Here is an 18,034-nt window from a genome sequence, read left to right on the forward strand (position 1 = left end):
AACTGAACAGGAAGCTGATTTAATTACACTTGAAAAGATGGAAGGGCTGGGGGGTATCTACAAGCTTATGGCCTATCTTTATGAATCTCTATGACTACTTTAATGTCAATGAAAACAGAAATGTGTTCCAGAATGGAGAAACTGCTTATTTTGAAAACAACTTGATGATTATCTATATACATATAGATATATATGTGTATGTTCTCCAAGAATCCAAAAGAAACATCCCCCCAATGAAGAACTAACAGTCACATTTGATTATTATGGAAAAATATTTCAGTGACTCTGAAATTAATTTCATGATAGTCAATGTGCAACTATAACGTATGGAAATTTGGACATGTACAATTGTCCCATAATATGCTTTCAGGAATTATGAAACTTGAAATTACACACGAATTCCATAATTTTTGTGTGACTGTTAGTTGCAACAGCCCAATCCCCATTTACCTAGATCATCTTTAAGGTCAATGTCAGCATTGGTGGGATTGATAATGGCCTCCACTTCGAAGCCGGCTAAATTACTGATTTCACTGTGAATAAGGTTCAGCTGAAAAGAAAAGCATGAGGTGGGAAATAACAACAGGACAGTTGGGAAAATCACACAGAGAAGCTGCAGAAAAGAAAGATTTGCAACGCAGATGGGGATAGCATCACTGCAAAAAAAATGTGCAAAATAAATGGTGGGTCATAAAGGAAGTTATTGGTAAAAGGACAAACCAAACAGAATTACATTGCAAACACAAGACTCAAACATGATTCTGTAAAGAAACATTTGTTAAGCTGAAGTTTTAGCTTATCACGGTTTTGTACCTGATAAGGATGAATGGGCTATTTGGTCTCTAGTATACATACTATTGCTTCCTGTTATGGCTGGTCACAGGTGGCTACTGTACAACATATGTACATCTGATGTGTTTATACTGAACCGTTTTGTTTGCTGATGTTTTTGTTTAAATGCATTTATACGCATATAAACTCTGTTGGGAAATGTGCTCTCCCCCTTACTGGTCTGAATGACAAAGTTCAAATGAAATTACTACATTTCTGAATTACTTCTGTCAGTGACAGTAACTGAATCTGGTACATGGTACTTTCATTTCCTTTGTGTGACAAAGCTCAATGTGTAATAATGTGTGAAACTGACACACAGCTACACAAAATGTTTCCACCCTTGTATTACCATGTATAAGAACCATCTCAAGAACATTTGCAAAAACATGCCCAAGTCTAGAGAAACTCAATTGAAAGCATTGGAACTAAGGTTAATCACAAAATATGAATCTAAAACTTTTTGAATGTAATGTTATTGTGATAGACTTTCTCTGGATTGGTGCCACGGCCAGGTAATTTTTGTTTTACTGGTTATTTTGACGGTGAGTTGGTTCCAACACAAAGACCATGGGTCTTCCTGGCTTTCTTCCCCCCCCCCCCCCAACAGTCCTTTCTGACACCAGGAAAACTTATTCCCAGGTCTGCAGGACCTAGATGGAGTAATTGTCACACAGGAGGCTGCAGTGGTGAGGTGGAAAATTGCTCCCTTTTGTCAGTGGAGCTCCACTTTCAGAACAAAGGGCCTTTCCTCTCCAGCCTTCCAATCCACATGACTATTAGATCATGTGGGTCCAATGAATTTAGGAATAAATTTTTCTGGGATTATAAATGGGGAGGGGAACATGCGAAAGATCTGCAACTGTCAATGTCTTTATCTCACACATTGCTAGATACAACCAAGTATTTAATTAAATAACATGAAAAGGGGGGTAAGGACAAATAGCAGTTTTTATAAAGGAAAACAAAGCATCAAGAAAGTAGCTCAGTCCTCAAAGTTAGAAGCACAGCTTTCACTGAAATGAAGGGAGCTGTGCAGAGATGAGATCAGAGAGGGCTGGTTTGAAAACCAGAAATATGCAAAAAATCATTTTAGTGCTTCCTTAACACTCACAACAAAGAACATGGGCGTATATGTTGATCTGAATGAACTGTGAACATCGGCTGTTAAACATCTTCTTGAGCATGGCAATTATTTTGTGCACCTCAAGTGTTGTTTTGGGCTTTTTTGTAACAAAATGGTTTGAGCCATGTGTTTGACTACAAGGAACTAATGTCCCCAAACAAAAAGCAAACAAACAAACAAACAATAAGGTCCAACTGACACTAAAGAAAATACACTCATGGAGGGACTCATGACTATACACATCTGAGAAAATGTAAATCCCAAATGTTAATCATCCTCTTTGTTTTCTGTGTCCTACAACTGCCAGTATTCTGTGGGAGAACTTAGCAAGTGTAGACCATTGTGGTTCATGTAATATTAATTCTGTCTGCAACACATGGCCATGTATGGATTTCATAACAGTGATAAGATACAGGTAGTGGGACATAGAATTTCATGCGTTCTCCCCATTGCTTTCCTTATGTATCTTAAATGTCTTGGGTGCTAACTACATGCTTACAGACAAATGTCTGTAAGAAAGCCCTTATACCATTTCTTTTTTTAAAATGAGAAGCCAGTCCAGGATGGTGATGGAGTGCAGATGCTTCAGGGAAGTGAGAGGAAAATATGTTCCCTGCTTATCATTTTTTAATTCCAAATAAACTCTCCGAAGTTGTTCTGCACTGTGGGGTTGCAGGTACATAGTGACTCTTGCAGACAAATGGCTGGAATCTGGTGGGGAGAAAATCCATTTGGGGAAAAATATCTGGAGCAGTGAAAAAGAAGAAAATAAGAGTAGGTATGCTGGATGAGACCAAAGTTCCATCTAGTCCAGCATCCTCTTTCACACAGTAGCTAATCCAATGCCCCCAGAAGGCCTACAAGCAGGACCTGGAAGCCAAAGTTTCCTTCTGCAGTTGCCCTACTACCTTGCTATTTGGAGAATTACTGCTGGAGGACCTGATAGAGAAAGGGTTGAGTACCCTTCCCCATTGCTTCTTCCCTTCTCCTATAATGCTTGTCATCTATATTAAAAAGCATCACAAAAGTACTTGTGTATAATGTATAATTAGCAGTTAAGGTTCCTGCTTGATCAGGTTATACAAAGTAAGGAACCTGAGTACATCGGCATCACTTTTAAGTTCAGTCTTGATACAACATTTAGTCATGATCAAGGTAAGTGGGGCAGATTTGCCTACAGTGGAAAGGACATGTGGATAATATTGTGTGACCACTACTGCAATAGGCCACTTCTGATTCAGTTAAGAGATGATCCAAACTACATCTGAACCAGTCCCTCCCCCATTCTTTTGCTGTCTAGTCATACCAGTCCATACTTGCATCTATTTAAGCAACTTGTACACAGAACTGAAATGCATGAGTGCAGTTTTTTTCCTTGTGGATCCTATACCCCTATGAGTTTGGATGCACATAACACAATACTATGCTGCTCATGCACCAGTGAACACGTGAACAGTGCTGCTAGCAAATGCAAGGGCTTATTTCTGCTCTATGATTGCACAAAAAATCCTCATGGCAAAATGGAGCACATCCCTGCTCTCAGAAAGGGACAATGAAACGCTGCATGTCTGATTGTGGCCATGAAAGTTTGCTAGTAGGCAATATGGTCACTTTTAAGTGTCAAAAATTCATTTTTTAAAAAACCCATTATTGTGGAGACACTTAAAACAAGTTAGTAAAGACAAGCTGCATGGTTCTCTCTGCACATTTAAAAGCAGCTGTAAACCTCTTACCCCTGTGCCTCTTATCAGCACCTGGAGGGAGCAATTAGAGGTGAGGCACCAATGTGTCAGTAACACAAAGGATAATAAGGGAGTTAAAAGGCCTGAGATTAGAGCTGCTTCAAATTCAGCATGGAAGAGTTCACTTCCATGTAGGAAAAATAATATCAATACCAATAGACATATTAAGTGCATCTGTGATTATTTTGCCACATGTCAAGGCATTGGTAAGTCACAACAAGTCCGAGCCTTAACATTGTATCCCTTGGCTTTACTGCTGAACAGATAATTTTAATTCCATCCAGCATAAAATTAGGTTAAGCATCCAGATAAAAATACTGAAATGCATTCTATTAAGCTGAAAGTATGTAAGAAGCCACTCATTTTCAGTCAATTCAGACATCTATTCAATCTAATACATATGGGTCAGGATCCAAAGAGCTACTTTAGGCATCCAATGTTGTTTTTTGTTTTAGAAAGGCAGGCCTTCATGCCATATTGCAATCCATTCTGAAAGCCCCCTCAGTTTCAAAAGGGATTTGCCAGTAGCATGGGGAGCTACTGTGCAAGAACACAAGTCCATGTTGTGTTTCTTCATATATCTTTAGCATGTTACATCAGCATGTTACTTCTAACAAGAACTAGAACCAAATATAGTTTTCAATATTTAGTGGATGTATGGTGACAACATGTTTGGATCATCTTCACATCAGCAGAATACGACAGATGGAATATTAATAATATGCATTTTTAAGGCCACTAATAACAAAACATTAAAACAAATGTTTTTCTAGTACATATATTCAAGCCTTCTCTATCCCAAAAGAAAATACGACTCTTGAATATAAAATGTATGCATAACAACTCCTTTTCCCAACAATGTGAAATCAATATGAATTAACCAAAGAAAACAGACACACTGAGAAAACAAAAAGAATTATTTAAAATGTATATAATTCAATGTTTTACACCCCAATTTTAAATATTTTCCCTATATAATGCTTCTTTGCTCATGCAATGAGATCTGAACCACATGTTCCCAGAAACATATTTATCTTATAATATGAATGCAAGGATAAGGATATGAAACCAGTGAACAAAAAAAGGGGAGGGGCTTTTCTCTCCTACTGATTCTTCCTTGCAAATCTTCCTTCCACCTTCCTACCCAATCCAACAGAATTATTTCCAATCTCATACTTGTCTCAAAGGGCAAGAGTGTGTATGGAAGAATGTCCAGGGAGAACAGGTAAAGGAATAAGAGCTAAAACAACCTTTCTGCTGATTTTCTACTGCAGTGCATTCTGGGCCCATATTAAGTTTAGTACTTTATTTCCTGTTATATACCTGTCTGTGATACACTCCCCCCTACTCCACCACCACCCATTACTTGAAGACCTCTTGCTCTCCATCATAATTTTGCCCATTCCCCCTTGGCGCCCTGCATACTTGGCTCCCTGAACATGTATGTCATACCAGCTCTCTCTTCACCAATAAATTCCTCTCCAAACCTTCCTTTTCCCTTAATCTTCATTTCCAACTGTAACCAAATTTAAAGTATGGGTAAACTCTCTGCCCACATCCATTCCTTGCCCACCCCCTTCTCTCTCTCTCTTGTTTTGCTGCTGTTTATTTTAGACTGTAAGCTTCTTGAGGACAGGGACTTGTGTGCTTTGTGCTGATGGAATTCTGTAAGATAATAATTACATATCTAGAGAGAAAATAATTGCTTAATGGCCAAGGAGATGTTTGAGGGGGTGAACAAACATGTGGACAAGGGGGATCCAATAGATATTATTTACCTTGACTTCCAGAAAGCTTTTGATAAAGTTCCTCATCAAAGGCTCCTAAGTAAGCTCAAAAATCATGGGATAGAAGGACAAGTCCTTTTATGGATCAAAAACTGGCTAGTTCATAGAAAACAGAGAGTGAGTGTAGGTGGGCAATTTTCTCAGTGGAGGGTGGTAAGCAGTGGGGTACCGCAGGGATCAGTACTTGGTCCACTGCTTTTTAACTTGTTCATTAATGATTTGGAGATGGGAGTAAGCAGTGAAGTGGCTAAATTTGCGGATGATACAAAGTTGTTCAGGGTGGTGAAAACCAGTGAGGATTGTGAGGCACTCCAAGGGGATCTGTCAAGGATGGGCGAGTGGGCGTCAACATGGCAAATGGGGTTCAATGTGGCCAAGTGCAAGGTGATGCACATTGGAGCCAAAAATCCTAAATATAAATACACATTGATGGGGTCTGAACTGGCAGAGACTGAGCAAGAGAGAGATCTTGGAGTTGTAGTGGATAACTCACTGAAAATGTCGAGACAGTGTGTGACTGCAATAAAGAAGGCCAATGCTATGCTGGGGATTATTAGGAAGGGTATTGAAAACAGATCAGCCAATATAATAATGCCCCTATATAAATCAATGGTGAGACCTCATTTGGAATACTGTGTGCAGTTCTGGTCACCACACCTTAAAAAGGATATTATAGCTTTGGAAAAAGTGCAGAAAAGGGCAACTCGAATGATAAAAGGGTTGGAACACTTTCCCTATGAGGAAAGGTTAAAGCGCTTAGGGCTCTTTAGCTTGGAGAAAAGACGACTGAGGGGTGACATGATCGAGGTTTATAAGATTATGCATGGGAAAGAGCAGGTAAAGAAAGAGGTACTTTTCTCCCTTTCTCACAATACAAGAACTCGTGGGCACTCCATGAAACTGCAGAGCGGTCGGGTTAGAACGGATAAAAGGAAGTACTTCTTCACCCAAAGAGTGATTAACACATGGAATTCACTGCCACAGGAAGTGGTGGGTGCTACAAGCATGGACGGCTTCAAAAGGGAATTAGATAAGCATATGGAGCAGAGGTCCATCAGTGGCTATTAGCCACAAGGTATAGCTAGGGGCTCTGGGGCAAGTGATGCTCTGTCTTCTTGGTGCTTGGGGGGGGGGTCAACAGTGGGAGGGCTTCTAATGTCCTGGCCCCACTGCTGGACCTCCTGATGGCACTGGTATTTCTGGCCACTGTGTGACACAGAGTGTTGGACTGGATGGGCCTTTGGCCTGATCCAACATTGGCGTCTCTTATGTTCTTATGTTCTTATGTTCTTATGTTCTCTAGATGTGCTCAGTATGGCATATGGAGAAGAATTTCAAAGACAGGTGCACTTCAATTAAAGTATGGAGGCACGAAAGTATCTCCCAAGGAACACTGAACATAAGAATACTTTAAATCATATGCTCAAACCTACCTTCTGCCCAAGGAATAGACTTTTAGTAGACAGGACAGTGAAGCCATCTGTTGGAGTGCCTTCTGTTGTGCTGTCAGCACTTGCTGATTTGCTGACCTCTCCTTGTTTCTTATCATGCAAACAAATAAATACATAAATCCAACTTTAAATAGATAGATGTGACCATACCAAGTACACACAGAGAGACAGTATACTGCAGATACCCCCTGGGGGAAAGAAGTTGCCCAAAGGCCCTTTATTAGAGGTCTTGCGACTGGAGACCAGGTCACCAGCACACTATGGGCAGGTCTGACCCTATTGCATTTTGTATTGAAGCACTATGAACCTCTTTTCCACTGCTGAAATGCAGCATAAATGTTTATGCAATAGTAGGGAAGTTGCTGGATTCCTTTTATAGTTGGGGATGGAGATTAAAAGTGAAAAATTATGAAAATTGTGAAAAATCACTGTAGGTTTATTTTTAGGAATATTGGATGAGAATTTAAATCACCAGGAAGACTTAAGAGAACAATACTAAGCAGTCCTATTTAATGGGGTGTACTCCCAGGAAAGTATTTGTAAAGACTGCACTGTTAGTCTTCACGAAGTCTTTACTTTTTACAAATTCTTCACAACACTATGAATGTACAGAATCTTGATCAGATAAAAATAGAAGCACTCACAAATTACAGCCATATAGATCTTCCTGGATCATTTAAAACATATATAGATCCAATGCAGATATTCATCTAAAGGGAAGTCATCTAACTTAATTTCCATCCACAGTATACCAAATCAAGATTGTACCTACCTGTCATCTCCCCTGCCCTGCTGCTAATAGCAGGTGAGAGGGAATTTTGAGTTTTTTATAATTTTGATCATGGGTTAACTTCTCCTGCACTGTGGCCCTAATTGAATTTGTGCCCCTGATGCTGTTTTGAAGTCTATAAAAAGGTTGAGATTTACACCACCCCTAAGCAGAGTTTCACTACCCTCCTAAGTCCATTGAAGTTAATATTCTTAGAAGGGTGTTATTTTGCTTAGTATGGTGCTGTGAATATACAGTATTACTGGCAAGGCAAAGCTATCTTGTGCTTGTTTCTTCTCAAAGGATAAAAACAGCAAAGCAGGCAAATAAATATAAGACACACATACTAAGAAGCTTATATTTCATATAATGTAAAGTATGAGCAAATTGGCTTAAATATTTTTAATCATGCTTCCTTTGAGTTGTACCATCTGTATAGAAATATTGCTTTCTATAGGCTTCATGTCTTCCCTGAAATGTCTTTCTGATACCTTGTTTCCTGTTACAAGCCAGATGGCTGACCATTTGGTCAGAGAGGCTCAATAGCCTGCCATATAACCACATAGTCTTCACACTTCTAGTAGGCAGAAGTTGTAGCCATGACAACCCAAAAGTTGGACACCCCCTGTCTACTTCAATTGGCTCCTGGCCAGAGCTAATTTGAAAACTGGAATTGCCCTATATCTGTTTAAACCCAATGAGAGAAGCTCTCTCGCTCTGTTCTGTTCCTGGTTGTAAGATTTGGGATGGACACTGAAATGCTCTTGTCCTGCCATGTGGTCTGAGGCAGAACAAAGAACTCTTTTGTGCAGCTGAGCACATGGCTGCATGCTTCCAAAGATGGACTTCTTGTTCCAAATCCCTTGGGACTATTCTGGACTGATACTTGTTCCTGACTTGGTAAATATGCTTATTATTGTGTAGTAAGGCAAAACATTACTTAGGTTGTTCTTTTGAATTCTTCTAGTCTGATTGCAAGCCTGTACTGAATAAACTGTATTCTTGTTTATAAATAGTGTCTGCTTGATGTGTAACTGACTCCAAGCTACGTCCTGTTGTTTAAACCACTCACCAATTATGCTACCTTGCTAAGATTAACTGTACAGCTCTAGACAGAGTTGTGGAAGTGTAAAATCCACATGCCAACTGAGATTCTGGATCTCTAATCTCAGGCTGGTGAGGGATTAATCTAGAGATCCTGGTGGCTGTGTCTGTAAATCCAGAGAGGCTATCTCTCCTGGGTTCTTGTGTAATGTATGTTCTTGTGTAAAATATGGGACTGTCCAAAAACATATAGTTCATGATGTGCAAGCTGTCTGGTTCTCTTACAGAGCTGATGCAATAGGAGAAGTACAATGCAGTAAAATTGGGAAATATTTCCTTGTAGAGACTGCTTCACAGAGATGAAGGTTTCAGAAACAGGACTCCTCCTACACAAAGATTTTGCTAATGAACAGAAACCAGGGAGAATGACTGAATAGGCATTGATATGTGAGTACTAAAGCCTCGAGTGCTGACCTTGATTTCTATGGAAAAACACAGGGGTATGCAGTATATGGTGCACTGCCCTCCTTCAAAGGTGTGTGCATATAAAGTGCCATCAAGTCACAGCTGACTGATGGCGATCCCAGCAAGGGGCTTTCAAGGCAAGTGAGAAGCACAGGTGGTTTGTCATTGCCTTCCTCTGCAGAGTCTTCCTTGGTGGTCTCCCTTCCAAGTACCAACCCTGCTTAGCTTCTGAGATCTGACAAGAACAGGATATACCATGTCACTTCCCCTTCTCAGAGGGTAGCTTATATTATTTTCTGGGGACAGATAAGCTTTCTTCAAATAAAACAGAATTAAGAAACATATAAATCAATATACATTTTCAGCATGGCTCCATCTATGGATACTTAAATCTAGAGATGAGAACCATGAACAGACAATACAGATCTTTCTACAGCCCACAGAAAAGCCCCAGGATTGCAGAAAAGGCTGGAAAAAATCCACTGGGGGGGGGGGGATATTCCAATTACAGAAGCAGCATCTGTAGCTTTAAGAAAGCTATTGTGAGTGTTCTTAGGCAACCACAACAATATTGCTAGCCTTCAAGCTTTGGTTTCTGTCAGTAAAAAGCAGGGGTAGGGGGTAGAGACTTTTTCAGGACTGTTTTGGCCTCACAGACCTCCCCTTCCCCCTGCCCTGAAAGGACGACTCATTGGACCCAGGCCTGGCAGCACCTACTAGATGATTCACAATGGGAAAACCTGCATAACTCACCAAGGCCTAGTGATGACCACCTGATGATTCACCACTATTTGACAACAGCTACCACACGAAAGCCAGTGTGGTGCAGTGGCAAGAATATCAGACTAGGATCTGGGAGACCCAGGTTTGAATCCCCAATCTGCCATGAATAGCTGTCCCTGGGCCAGTCACTCACTCTCAGTGTAACTTACTTAACGAAGTTGTTGTGAGGATAAAAGGGAGGAGAATGATAAAAGGTGTTTGGTTGCCCACTGTGAAGACAGGCAGATTATGAATGAATTAAATAAATAATAAGTAAAGCTAAAGACAAGGGAATCAGGGCAGGCTGATGAGTGGGAAAGAGAGAAGGAAGCAGGAAAAGGGAAGGGGATATGGAGGCTGCCAGGGCAAGAGAAATAGAATATAGTGTGTAGGAAGGGGATATGGGGGAAAATGAAGTGACACCTGCAAATCCTTGCAGGTTCCCTTCATATAAGCTGTCATGATCTGTGCAGGACTGGGAACAAGGCCTAGTGTGTCCTGGTCCCAGGAGAGACCAGTGTGGGAGTGGAAAGTAGACAGCCTAATATCTGCTTAGCAACAGTTGTAGCCAATCAGTGTACAGAGACTGTGTGAGGGAATGGATCTTAAGCTTTCTGAACTGTGAAACTGGGTTCTTTGCTCTTCTGTGGTCTGACCTCACACAGAGCTAAACTGAGGGGACTCGTCTGAGAGAAAGATCCCTCACTTGGGACAGTGAGTACAGGCAGAAGGCCTGGCAGGCTGTGGGCCTTGAAGTAGTAACCAGTTAAGTGAACTAGGTAGTCACATTATATTCATTTATTTTTCCTTTAAACACTGTTATATATTTTAAAGCACCTTGTCTTGTTTTCCTTGCCCCAGTACTGTGTTAATAAACCATTTGTTTAATTGTTCTCTGCCTGGTCATCATGCCTATGTTCTTGGCTTAAAAGGGGGCATTTTGGATGGGTTTGGGAGGGTACTTTGGGCCTTCTCAAGGGACCCGAAGTCCAGAGTGGTGGCAGTGGAAGGTGGCAACTCCCCTGGGGTCATGACATAAGCACTGAATATTAAATATCAGAATACCTTTGATTTTCTTGCTCCTTTCTTGCTACCTGTTTTCTTTGCTGTGATTTTCTTCTGTGAAGGAGATTTTGCTTTTTTAGCTGGGGGTGGAGTGATGATAGCTTCCAGTTTTCCTTTTGATCCTCGCTTCTTTGCCAGCAACTCTGGATGAATGTTCGGTAATACACCACCACTAGCTATGGTGACACCTTTCAACAGCTTAAATACAAATAAGACAAAAAAGCACTTTTAAAACTGGAAGGTCCTTGTGACTGAAGCCACGGAAATGCTTTGCTTTAATTTCTTAGTTCCTTACAAAGCAACATTGGTTACATGGTAGTTTTAAGCTGTAACAGTTCTAGATACATTTCCATTCCTGTAATTAAGCTGGGCCAACTACAAACCTTTTCAAAGGTCCTGAATTACAAATTTAAATTTATGAAAGAATTTTTTAAAAACCCTAAAGGAAATTCTAGCACCTTACCTGATTTAACTCTTCATCATTTGCTACAGCCAACAGGATATGTCTAGGAGTGACACGACCCTTTTTGTTGTCCCGTGCTGCATTTCCAGCCAATTCAAGAATTTCCGCTGCCAGGGAATATTTTTAAAAATCTTCTTAATTAAAAAGTACTTTGTTTAAGTGAATAACCCCCCCCACACACACACACACTAAACAATACCCCTTACATCTCATCGGCAAAAACTAAGGTATCATTTGTTTGTAAATTCATTGCAATCCTCAACACAGGAAACACTGCTAAACCATCAGATCTATAAAAGGTATGCAGGACTTCATATCCAGATAAAACATGCCTCACACAACTGGACATTAACCCAATTTATTTTGCCCCTTCTCTACTCATACAGAGTGCCTACCACACTCAACAGCCTCTCTTTCTCAAGTTCTAGCTTACATGTAGGTCACGATGTCATATTCTGCACCCTTCTTGTCTCTTTTAAGATATATAGACAGCCGTGCCCATTTCACACATCAGGTCCTCTCTCACACAAACTAGGGCTACCAACCTACAGGTGGCAACTGGAGATCTGCTATTACAAGTGATCTCCAGCCAACCAAGATCAGTTCCCCTGGAAAGTCCCCTGCTCTGGAGAGTAGACTCTATTGTATTATACCCTGCTGAGGTTCCTCCCCTTCCCAAACACCACCCTCCAAAGGCTCCACCCACCAAATCTCCAAGTATTTCCCAACACAGAGCTGGTAACTCTATCACTCAGCAGCAGACAGGATAATCCCAACCCCCTGTAATAACAGACCCTCACTCAAAAACAAAACCCTCACTGAATTATAGGGGTTGGGGGCTCTTACACTGTTCCATTCATACACTGTCACAATTTATTCATATCCTCAAACATATATAGACCAAGATCTTCACCGGAGTGTGTGTGTTTCTTTTCCTGAGACACTACGGTTGCCACGTCCATTCATGTCCCCAGTAGGTTAACAGAAGGGGGTTAGACTGATAGAGATGGGGGTAGGCTGACAGATAAGGGAAGGGAGAGAAAGAGGGGGAAGATTGTTAGAGAAGGAAGAAGAGGAAAGGAAGCAAGAGCAGGAAGGGATGCCCCCTCCCCACAAGTTTCTTGCAGGTCCCCACTTATATATTCTAAAGGTGAGCTGAACTGTTTGAATATAGATTATGTCAGATTATTTCCTTGGAAAGGCTGGATAAAACATGTCAAACTATCTTCACATATTGTATATGTGAAGGTTTGATCTGAGTTCAAACACATCTCGATTCCATATAACCGTCTGAAAAGAGAGAAGACTTCCCTTGATCTTCTATCAGAATCAAAACCTTCCAACAAAGCAACTGAAAATAATAAATATGATGAACTAAAGAGAAGGAAATCACTATTCTTGTTTTATTAAAGTAATCCTGGATTTAAAAACTGCTGTCCTTAATTATGTTAAGATTGTACAGAAAAAATGAGTCGGGCAAAACAGATTTGTAAAAAAAATAGTCAGATATGAAGTAATGAGGCAAAGATAGAACAAAGTTAAACAGAAGCGAAAAATCTAGGGTACATACAAGAAAGTTTTATGCAAGTAAGTTTTGACTGACAACTATGAAATAGATGATTGTAGTATATTCTTTGTGTATGTACAATTTAGATATTGCAGATAATGTAATTTTAAAAAAATGAAAACAGGGAATTTAAGAGACTCTGCTACACCTGTTGTTACCATGGTATCTTGCTATAATGATATTTTAGTGCTTTTTTAAAAAAAATGCAAAAGCCCTGGTGGCCCAGGGGAAGAGTATAGCTGCTGCTGGCGAACTGGGGGAGTGAAACTGCAGGAAAACCTGCTACATGGAAGCCCTGTTGCAGTTGTCCTTTATCTGCAGCCACACCAGCAACTGTGAAACCACAAAATCCTGTCCTCTTGTGGAGACAGCCTAGTATACTAAGAATGTAGGAACAGATTGTGGATGTTTCTGACATTTAATAAATCTTCTGTGTACCTCAAATTGTCTGTTTTGTATCATTCTCCCACATATTAATACATAAAAACATCACGTGTCATGAGTATTATTTAAGAATTTCACCTTTACCATAAAAAATTGCAGAAGGTTTATGGCGACACGCTGGCGGCGCATCTCCCAGACCTCCCGGGGATGTGATCTGCGCACCAGCGGATGGGGGGGCACGGGTCGCCACCTCCCCAGAGCCTTGGCAAAAGGCTCCTAGCCATGGGGCTTTTGAGGGGTGACCTCTTCGCCAGCGCAATGCTGGGGAATTGAGGCGCTCCTCCGCCCTAACGGTCCTGCTGCTGAGTGTCCGTATGGATCTAGAGCCGCTGACCGGGACAAACGTCGGAGATCGAGCTTTTTAAACGTGTTCCAAGTGAGGTCATATGACCAACAATGAACAGTGAGTCGGGTTAAAGCAAAGACGAGAATTTAAAAAGAAAGCTACCCCCCCGGAACAGCGAGAAAAGTGAGTGGGGGAGGGAGGGGCCCCTCCCATGCACATGAACTGAAATACGATATACCAAGGGGGGAGCAGAAGAAAAAGCATTGAAATCTGTTTTGAGAGACTTACCAGAGTGCGGATAAGCGTATGGGCGAATTTCAGAGACTTTAGCAAGTTTTCACAAAAGTAAACAATCCATAAAGATGGCGGGGAAGAGGGCAGAGAAAGACAAACTAGCAAAAGCGAAACCAGCGGGGAACATGAGCCCTCGACCGGAAGAGGTCAATGAGTTCTCCAAAATGTTGGCAGATTCCTTGTGCCCTCTGCTGGACCAGATGACCAACATCAAACAGCTGACAACTTTAAATCAGAACCTTGCAACTCAGCAGCTCCAACTGACTGAGACTTTAAAAATAATGGAGCAAACGGCTGAGAAGGTGAAGGAAATGGACACCAACACTAAAAAAGTTAAGAAAAAGGTGCAAAAGCTGGAAAAGAAACAAGCTTCGGAAGAATCACAACTTTTACAGCTGCAAATGGAGAAAGCAAATTTGGTCCTCCGGTTTCAAGGGGTCCCAGAATTAAAAGGCGAGAATCTGAAGCAACTCTTGAGTGAAGCTTTAGCCCCAGTTACAGATTTGAAAGCGGAATATCTTGCAAACGAAATGGATGTGGTCTATAGGTCCTATTCCGTGTACATTAAGAAGAATAATCTGCCTGGGGAAATAGTGGTCAGATTCTCAAAGAGGCATGTGAGGGATTCTATCCTGAAAGCAACTACAGGAACACCTTTGAAAATCGGGAACAACATCATCAGGATTCTAAAAGACATCCCATTTGAAATAAGGCAAAAGAGAAAGAAATATAAAGACCTAATCCTTTTTCTACAAACAAACAGCATTGCCTACAGATGGTTAATTCCAGAAGACGTAATTTTCAAACTACACGACAAAAAAGAAAAGATTGACTCTGTCCCTAAAGCACATGAGTTCCTGAGATTGCAGTTGGGAGAGACAGCCGAGGTTGAGAAGGAAGAATATGACAGCAAATCCAGTGGCGAATTGGACTCGGTGTCTTCCGACGAGGACTCTGTTTCCGATAAGGGGGCGGCTGCCCCTAAATGTGCATATAAATTGAGGATTAGAAAAGATAAAACAAAATGAAGGCTGAAGGACTCTGAATTGTGCCTTAAAACTTTAGTTTTATTATGGGATGCTCTGTGGGTTCTCTTAAACAGTTAAATCAATGGATAAAAAGATAAATAATTTAGCATAACCAACTATGTTCAAAGTAATAGCAAAGTAATACTAGTAATGGTTTTCTTTCCTTTCTCCCTAGATGTAGTTACCCCTTCCCAATTTTTCGTTGTAGTTTGTAGTCTATTAAAAATGCAATAAAAAATCCCCTCCGGGGGGGCCAAAAAAACAAACAAAAAAATTGCAGAAGGAACATTGTAACATACATACATCAACTTTGGGGAGTCTGTAGGAAGGGCAACAATATTCAATAGGGGGGAAAGAAAATAAGCAACCCCAGCTCCTATCACATAAAGGATCAGCTTCAGTAATACACTGACTAAGCTGACCTTTATATTTCTCCAGCAACTACAATCACAATTGCTAGGAAAAGCCTTATTGGGAAACCTTTGGCCACTTTCTAGATAAGCTAAAGATTGTATTTTCAGTATCCTTATGTTCCTTTAAAAATTGCACTGAGAGAGTATTTTATGTCTTCAGATATGATTTAACATGATTTCATGTATCTGGGACTAAAACTTTCTGACAAACTTTTAATTTAAAAACTTAGCAAGTTAATGAAAAGCCAAATGAATTTCCATGCACCCCATCACATCCTCACAGCATTACCATAAGCTGAGTATTCAGGGCCATTTCATTGGTTATAATTCCAGCAAGCCACAAAAATCATTTTGCTATTATCACCTCATGCCTGGAATTGTAACATATGAATCAGCCTAAGGCCACAGCATTATAGGAGCTAAACACCTGCTGTGCTCCAGATGCTGTGAATACTCCATGGAGTGATGCCTGCTCTTGGTTTACCTGAGTCTAGTGAGCCTTTGCTACTGTAAACCAAATGGTCTTTCAAATTCTTAGAAAGGGAATACAATTTAGACCTCGATGCGTATTAATGGCCAGGGCTGACTTTACAGCAAGGTGATTTGTATACTTGAGTAGGTCAGAGGTCATACAGACTGGTTTACAGGGAATGGCTGGTGTATATGCATACTTATCACTCAATGACTGTAGCCTCAAATTATGGCTTGCTTGCTTGAATTAGCCAACAGAAATTAATAGCTACAAACTGAACTTTCATAGCATTAATGTCAACTCAAACACTTTCTTTTTCAGTGGAGCCAATGATCTTTATTTGTAACAAATTGATGAGAAAATATGCAATGTATATACATATATAGAATTAGCCTGAAGAGAGATGAAGGAAGTAGAATTGGACAAAAAGAGAAAATATTTGCAAAAGGATTCTGACCATCTCCCCACAAGCAATAATTACATTCGGACATACACAATGCATGTTCTCTCCCCTTTCTCTACATTGAACCTGGCTGGAAATTCAGTTAAGAATCTGCATAAAAATTAGGATTGGCAGATCCCCTGCTGGAGGTCCCCCACCGCCAGGTCCTTCCCCCCAGCCACTGATCAGCTGGCCAGTGGGGGGGGGGGACTTACCAGGAGAAAGAGGAAGGTCCCTGCCATGTTGCCAGTGTTGCACTGGAAATGACATCATCATGCCTGTGATACCCCAGGCAATGGTCTGGTATTTGGGCAAAACCTCTATCGTAGAAGCTAGTTTTACCACAGAGTTTTTGCCCAAACGCCAGTGTCACCTGGAAATCACTGGTGTGATGATGTCACTTCCTGTGCATCAGGGCCTGGGCCTTTCTCTTTCTTCTGTTAAGTCCCCGCCCCCCAATCCCCTGCCAGTTGCCAGGAGGGACCAGGCAACCCTAGTAAAAATACTGTGGAAGATATTGCAAAAGGGTTCTTGCAACCAAATTGTTGAAGTATTAGCCATTGTTTGACATTTTCTGATGCAGACCAGGCAGGCACAATAGAGAGATAATTGAGCAATATAATAATAAAGTGAAACATTAGGAATAGCTAGAATGTCTTCAGCCATTTGGTTTGTGGAAACGCTTATGGATTTATCATGCCAAATGAAAATGTCTGCCAAGCTGATGACACATTTGCTCAAATGGGCATAGTAACATTACAGGAAGGAAACAACCATTTAGAAAGTATATTAACCTTAACTGAAATATGTTAACCAGAAAACCTGTAATGGTGACAGTATTTCCAAGGAAGCTTTATAACAACTAGAAGTATCTCACATGCTTTCCAGTGGCTTCCTAGCAAAAATGCTGTGAAGGTATCTGAAAGAAGCTCCTCCCTGAAAGTAAAATGATTTGCCCTATCACAGTCCTCCCCACTAGTTCCAAAGTACAATGCCTCAGAACAGAAAATTCCTCAGCAGAAAGTCCTATCCGCTCTCCCAAGGGAAGAGGAAACAATAATGAATCCTGAAGCCCAACAACAAAACAAATGTAAGAGAGAGACTGGTAATGGACTGAACACTCGGGAGAGGGAGGTGGGATTTATTGAATCCAGTGATATCACATTTCTTCGGTGGAAGCAGAATCCTTCTGACTATCATGAATGAAGCAAGGTCACTGAAGGCGGCAAGAACTTGATCCCAAGGATCCATTCCTATTTCACTCCTGTGCAGCAAGGTCAAAGCCCAAGCTGGGATTCAGCTTAATTTTCTGACATAGGATGGGAATGTAGAATTTATTGAGTATGCAGGTCATGGTTGTAATATTAGTTGTTGCAATAGTAGTAGGATTTATTGTGTTAGCCATAGGCCATAACAAAATTACAAAACATTCAAATAGAACAGTAAAATAGTATGATAAAATACATAAAGAAGTAAAACCTAAAAACACATAGATCAAATGAGAATGGGTTAAAATAGCCCACGTGTTATAAGAGTGGCCCCTATGGTGCCGCTCTGGCTCTAATCTTTTTGGCCGCAAGGGC

General features: G+C 40.7%; 1 protein-coding gene across 2 annotated transcripts in view; it reads right to left on the reverse strand.

The window, feature by feature from the left end:
* LOC107121180 (core histone macro-H2A.1) overlaps positions 1-18,034 on the reverse strand; it is a 71,257-nt gene that overhangs the window by 17,353 nt on the left and 35,870 nt on the right. The window contains exons 3-6 of one of the 2 annotated variants that reach the window (XM_015424052.1): positions 11,506-11,612; positions 11,043-11,240; positions 6,920-7,027; positions 451-550 (exon numbers count right to left, since the gene is read on the reverse strand). In XM_015424052.1, coding sequence (XP_015279538.1) covers positions 451-550; positions 6,920-7,027; positions 11,043-11,240; positions 11,506-11,612 — 513 coding nt within the window. The remainder of the gene's footprint in view (positions 1-450; positions 551-6,919; positions 7,028-11,042; positions 11,241-11,505; positions 11,613-18,034) is intronic. The other variant, XM_015424053.1, reaches the window with a different exon arrangement.

The sequence above is a fragment of the Gekko japonicus genome, unplaced genomic scaffold, assembly GCF_001447785.1.
Source record: "Gekko japonicus isolate JY-2015 unplaced genomic scaffold, Gekko_japonicus_V1.1 scaffold582, whole genome shotgun sequence".
Taxonomy (NCBI): Eukaryota; Metazoa; Chordata; class Lepidosauria; order Squamata; family Gekkonidae; genus Gekko; species Gekko japonicus.